At 46.9% G+C, this 6,708-nt stretch overlaps 1 protein-coding gene across 2 annotated transcripts; it reads left to right on the forward strand.

Moving 5' to 3' along the window:
• On the forward strand, positions 1-4,717 carry LOC125550567 (serine hydroxymethyltransferase 1, mitochondrial). Of its 2 annotated transcripts, XM_048713590.2 has the most exons (16): positions 1-257; positions 413-451; positions 536-622; positions 715-836; positions 959-1,035; positions 1,579-1,703; positions 1,964-2,056; positions 2,297-2,389; positions 2,477-2,674; positions 2,806-2,910; positions 3,012-3,077; positions 3,397-3,474; positions 3,658-3,769; positions 3,857-3,967; positions 4,100-4,272; positions 4,510-4,717. In XM_048713590.2, the coding sequence occupies exons 1-15, from the start codon at positions 180-182 to the stop codon at positions 4,246-4,248; spliced, it is 1,533 nt and encodes a 510-aa protein (XP_048569547.1). In that variant the 5' UTR covers positions 1-179; the 3' UTR covers positions 4,249-4,272; positions 4,510-4,717. The 2 variants fall into 2 exon arrangements, with proteins under 2 accessions (XP_048569547.1, XP_087373856.1); XM_087517730.1 differs by having other exon boundaries at positions 82-257; positions 413-622.
• Positions 4,718-6,708: the final 1,991 nt, after the last annotated feature.

Genomic DNA, 6,708 nt, shown 5'->3' on the forward strand with positions numbered 1-6,708 from the left:
TTGAGGGGTTGGTGAGGGCGATGCGTCTGGTGGATGCTGATCACTCAGCCCACATCTGCTGCCTCCAGTTAAAATAAAGGACGCTCGGCCATGCGATCCACTACCTCCCAAACCCGACACTCCAACCCCTACCGAGAGGAGGAGCACCACCAGGAGGCCGCCCACCACCACCACCCACCATGGCCATGGCGACGGCGCTCCGCAAGCTCTCCGCCCGCGGCCAGCCCCTCTCCCGCCTCACGCCGCTCTACTCCATGGTACGCTACGCCGCCCTCCGCTCTTCCCCTTTCCTTCTTCTTCTTATAAATCATTCTTGGCGGCGGTCCTCTGCTTTATCGGCGCCCGCTCCTGCTCTTGCCGAAACAATCACGGTCATCCATTTTTTTTTTCCTTTTTTGATTTGGCTTCGCAGGCGTCCCTGCCGGCGACGGAGGAGAGATCCGCAGTCACCGTATGTTCGATGCGCCCATTGCTCCCTGTCCGTTTGTCTGTCTGTTTGTTTGTTGCCCGTGCTTATCTTGTTTGTTTGGTGCAGTGGCCGAAGCAGTTGAACGCGCCGCTGGAGGAGGTCGACCCCGAGATTGCCGACATCATCGAGCTCGAGAAGGCCCGCCAATGGAAGGTCATCACTGCCACCATGATTCGCTGTATTGTGCTCGGGTGCTTTCTCCAGGACATTTGCTGAATCGCGTCATTCTGTCTGGTGGTTTGCAGGGGCTGGAGCTCATCCCGTCGGAGAACTTCACCTCCCTCTCGGTGATGCAGGCGGTGGGATCCGTCATGACAAACAAGTACAGCGAGGGGTACCCCGGCGCGAGATACTACGGTGGAAACGAGTAAGGCCCTGTTCCTTCCTCCTCTGTGTTTATATCTGAAGAATGCTTGGAGCAGAAATTAAATGGATGTGGGGGTCAATAATTTGAACTGGTGTGGTCGTTTTGGCCTTGCTTGCCCGCAGATACATTGATATGGCCGAGACGCTGTGTCAGAAACGTGCTTTGGAGGCCTTCAATTTGGACCCGGAGAAGTGGGGAGGTAAAATCTTGCTGATGGTTTTATTCTTGATTTTCTTATCAGGTTCTCTCGTGTCCGGTATAACTAATGACTCTGCAGGATGTTTTTCTATAAATTCTACGGTATCCTTTATGTGGACATAGGGTCATTAGTCTTTTTTTTTCCTAGTGCTTTTGGTGATGCAAATGAGAGAGCAGAATGAAAATAAATAAGATGCTCTGATTCGAGCCAATCTTATTATGCTCCACAGTTGGCAAAGTTTTACTTGATGGGAAATAGGGTAATCTTCTAAAGTAGTCTAGTCGTAAAGTAAACGGGTCAAGTCAACAGTAGGTTCTTAATTTGCTTAAGAAATTTCTGTTGGCATATGTGCATACACTATTTACAAAACAAAATATGCTGGTTAATTCCAAAGCTTACATATGGTACACAGCTGGGATTAGACACTATTTTTATATTTTAATATTTAGGTTGCATTGCTAACCCCTATGTTCTTGGAGTGATAATTGTCCTTCCACCAAATTGGGGGCGAGTTAACTGGATGACCGATTTCTGCCTCTGCAGTGAATGTGCAACCTCTATCGGGTTCACCTGCCAACTTCCATGTATACACTGCTCTGCTGAAGCCACATGACAGAATTATGGCTCTGGATCTTCCTCACGGTGGACATCTTTCCCATGGTTACCAGGTACATCTATCTGCTTCTTTATTATCAACCTATTGTTTTTTATTTCTCTGATGGGATGCAAGCATGATCAGCCATTGCTTGCTTGTTGCCATCTTTCTGTGTAGTTTGCTGTTTCTTTTGTTTTTTATGTCTAGTATTAGATAAGCACTTCATACTGTAATGTAAAATACATACTAATAAGCTCATAATTCTCAATTATGTTTACATATGATGCTCGAGAAACTTCTATGGCTCAATGGTTCTTTTCTTGTTGTTTGCAGACTGACACAAAGAAAATCTCAGCAGTTTCAATATTCTTTGAGACAATGCCTTACAGACTGGATGAAAGCACTGGCTTGATTGATTATGACCAGGTGAACTCATTATTTATTCATTTCATGTCATGGAAGTTTTGGATCTACCGATCAATTTTAACATTACTTATGCATGTTTCGTGAAGTGGTTTCTTACTTCAGCTAAAAGAAATGGTTTCTTACTGCATTGTCTAGGATATTTTCATTGTTATATGTCTCCCTCAGTAGTCAAATTATTTCAAGATGAATTATCTTAACTCCTTCATATGTTGCTAAGCTTCATTTGCTACTTCTGAACAGTTGGAGAAAAGTGCCGTTCTGTTTAGGCCAAAGTTGATTGTTGCTGGTGCTAGTGCATATGCCCGCCTTTATGATTATAACCGCATGCGGAAGGCAAGTTCATTTTCTTCAGTGATGAACAATGAATCCCCCCCCCCTCCTAATCAGTGATTAACTTCAATTTCTATCGTGCAATGGCAGATCTGTGACAAGCAGAAGGCAGTTCTTCTCGCAGACATGGCACATATCAGTGGGCTAGTTGCTGCTGGTGTCATTCCGTCTCCTTTTGAGTATGCAGATGTGGTGACTACCACTACCCACAAGTCACTCCGTGGTCCACGTGGAGCCATGATCTTTTTCCGGAAGGGGGTGAAAGAAATAAACAAACAAGGGAAGGAGGTATTGCCAGAGAAATACAATAAAATGATAGTAGCATAGAGTGTTGAAGATGTTTGTTCTCTACTGAGCTTAACCTGCAGTACTCATATTACCTGCAGAATGCAAAGGCCTAACAATCTATTTTGATATAGGTTAAGTATGATTTTGAGGACAAAATCAATGCAGCTGTCTTCCCAGGTCTGCAAGGTGGACCCCATAACCATACTATTACTGGCCTGGCCGTTGCGCTTAAGCAGGTCTGCAGCACTTCTGTTCCTTAATATTCTACATTATTTTATATTTTATACAGTTTGCCGTTCTGTGTAATTAATGCCCTAATGTGCCGTTTAAATTTCAGGCAACTACTCAGGAGTACAGAGCTTATCAAGAGCAAGTTATGAGTAACTCTGCTAGATTTGCTGAGGTATTTTGTGGTTAGAATTTGCTAGAAACATTTACCCATGAAAACTGGACCTATGATACCTGTCAGTCAGTATGAAGAGTAACCTCTTTATGGTTATGTTAGTAGCAGCTTGTAGAAAATCTAATTAGGTTATATTTACCGTATATTTTGTCTCATGCCAGCATTAAGTGGCAGCTTGTATAACTTACTTCAAATTGCTTTGTTGGAATATGAGTGCTGAGTATCAACATTAATTAATTGCAAACAGGATGTCTGGAAATGCAAATATCTATTACACTAGCATGATGTCCTTATTTGATGGCAATATTCTCATTTCCAGAGCTTAACTTCAAAAGGCTACGACATTGTCTCTGGTGGGACTGATAACCATTTAGTTTTGGTGAACCTCAAGAAAAAGGTAAGATAGTAGTTATTTTTGTGATTCTTTTGACCGGAATGTTGCTTGATATCCATCTGACCTGAAACTTACTGTTTCTTTATACACCATAGCTAGATGTACTAATTACAGCAAAACTTAGTTATTTTCAGAATATTATGTCATGTCAGGACACTTATCATCCCTTTCAAATTTCATGTCTAGGGAATAGATGGTTCACGAGTGGAGAAGGTTTTAGAAAATGTGCATATTGCAGCAAACAAGAACACAGTTCCTGGTGATGTTTCAGCTATGGTACCCGGAGGCATCAGGATGGGTAAAGCATGCACTCATATAATGGTTGTTCTTAATTTTCTTTAGATTAAGTTAGCAAAATCTGATTGCCTGTTCCGTGATCTTGCAGGAACCCCCGCGCTTACATCAAGAGGATTTGTTGAGGAGGACTTCGCCAAGGTTGCCGACTTCTTCGATTCGGCAGTGAACTTGGCTTTGAAGGTTAAAGCTGCAGCAGCTGGTATTAGAAGTGATAGAACTTATTCGAACTTTTTTCTGTTGCTCTCCAGAGTCCAGAACCACATTCCTTGTGTATGCCCTTACCTACCACAGGGATCATATTATTGATACTGTTGTTTCTCTTTCAATTTAGGTACCAAACTGAAGGACTTCGTTGCCACTTTGCAATCCGACAGCAACATCCAAGCTGAAATTGCAAAGCTTCGCCACGATGTGGAGGAATATGCGAAACAATTCCCAACAATTGGATTCGAGAAAGAGACCATGAAGTACAAGAACTAAGAACTGCTATGTTTCAACAGCAAGGTGTGCCCTCAGAAACAAATTATCTCCTTCAGTCCTTAAGAAACACATACGATATATCAATTCAGTTGTTATCAGGAGAAGGAATCCCCTTGACTGTCTTGTTTGCTCCAGTCCTGGGTTGTTTGCTGTTTTAGATCTTGCACCAAGCTTACATCTGGAATAGTTTTTTTTTTTGCCCATCACCCGTACCTCTTTGCTTAATCACAGACATTCTGCTTTCGATTTTTTTTCTTGCAGGAAGCAACCAGGAAGCACAACTGAGTACAAGTCCATGTAAACAATAGATGCATGATGAAGCGCCACCATATGTAAAAGGAATCCAAGCATTTTACAGAATATGGGAACTTTGTCAATAGTTTCTTATTGCAGGCACATACTGTAAGATGCTTCGCTGATATGCTATATGAACCGCCATCCTTCTTGGATAAACATTTACTTACACGCATTTCTCCATGTGCTCCGTTGGATAACACATATGATTCGGCTTTGAGATCTTGAGCGGTTCGTGAGCTCATGTAGGGACATTATCTTTCTGATGAAGTTCCTGCCAAATTGTGTCCCAACCACGACTCCACAAGCGCTGTTCCCTGCTGTCCAGCCCCGTTGAGCAGGCGGTGTTCAATGCGCCGTTGACAATGCAGCTATGTAATCATAGGTGCGTAAAAGCATCTACAACCGGACCTCTCAAACCCGCTTCATACGCCGACCGGTCACTACCCGGTCACGATTCTTTGACCTAGACGGGCCTCTCAAACGGCCTCCAAACGCCCGGGCTGACCGGCACCTTTCATATCCAATCCAAATATGGGGCGCCTGGACATGCCCGCCACGTCGGCCTGATGGCGTGGCCCCACATGCCCGCCATGTTGGCCTGATGGCGTGGCCCCACATAGAAACGTCCGAAAACCCGGCGGCCCGACTGATGTCGCGTCCGTCGCCGCAGTGTGAACGCTGCGTGGCGCCGCTTCGGCTCGCCGCCCAAGACAAAATCCGGCTATTTAAGCCGGCCGGCGTCCCGCAACCCTAACCCAACCCCCTCCCCCCTCTCGGTGCCGCCAGTCCGAGCCCATCCACCTCCTCTCTCTCCCACTCCGGCGCTCTGTCCACACTCGGGCACTCCACCATGGTCCGAAGCAAGATCACGTACTATGCCATGCTGACGCCGGAGCGCCGCTACGAGATCCAGCAGCAGATCCGGGCGAGGGAAGCCGCGCGCGCCGCCCGCACCGTTGCCGGCTGTCTCCGGGCTCGCCGGAGCCGGAGTAGGAGGAGGAGCAACCGGGGGAAGAGGAGGAGGAGGAGATGGCTCCGATGGAGGTGGAGGAGGCCGGAGACGGAGTTTGCCGTCGCCCAGTCCGACACCCATCCTAGAGTCCATCCAGGATGAGGCCTATGTGGAGGCCAACCGGGTGTTCCTCCGGCGGCAACAGGCAGAGACCGACGCGCTCTTCGACGAGCTCGACACGGAGATAGAGACGGAGGAGGCCAGAGCGGAGCAGCTGGAGGCGCCATAGGAGCCGGAGCTGCAGCTGCCGCCCATGCTGCCGGAGCTAGGCACGAAGATCGTGGTGATCTCCGACGAGGAGTAGCTATAATCGACGTAGTACGTAGGCTCTTTTCTTTTGCATGTCTTTGTATGGACATAAAAATCGAGTATGAGATGACCGGATGCAACAAATGAAATTTGAGGTGTGTCCAGACACGTCCGCGGACGTTTGAGGGGCCGGATTTGCCATATGTGATTGTAGATGCTCTAAGGGCAACATTTCCAACTTATCCGAAATTTTGGTGATACCCAAGGGGATGCACCAAATGTCTGGACCTTCATCCAAACTCAAGCAAACAAAAGCATCAAAATTCATTCAAATCCAAGCATCCAAAAGCATCCTTGGTTAATTGTACCTACCACATTCATCAAAGCCCCACAATATTTTAATTATACATAACATAGAAGTAACTAAACATAGTACTTCATTAAACCTAGCTTAAAAACAAGCGCTAAATGGGCGACAAAAGTTGAGGTGGAGCTTGAAGGCGGTCGGGCGGCCTCCGGCATCAACGGAGGAACCGCCCGGTATCTCCTTGGCCAGCGGTGGCTCGGATGCGGGCTTCGCGCTCGGACTTCACGATGCATTGACTCACATATTACTCCTATAAAGGAGCTGAAGTACCCGCTTTCCGGAGCATCGATATTTGTGAGTCCGCGCCATCTATTTCTCGCACACCTCATGCTGGTGCCTCCTGATGCACGCCCGACCGTCCGATCTTTGCAGGCACCCCACAACCAATCCGTTTCCTTGGGGGTCCATGACATGTGGGCTGTAGGCGCGCTCAGGGGCACCTTTTTGGGATGATTTTTGTTGCACCTGCCCGCATGCGCCATTGCGCACGTTGCCCCTCATGCACCGCGTCCACGGTTATGGACGACTAAGAGCT

Source organism: Triticum urartu, chromosome 4A (assembly GCF_056163025.1).
Source record: "Triticum urartu cultivar PI428250 chromosome 4A, HENAU_Tu73, whole genome shotgun sequence".
In the NCBI taxonomy this organism is placed as follows: Eukaryota; Viridiplantae; Streptophyta; class Magnoliopsida; order Poales; family Poaceae; genus Triticum; species Triticum urartu.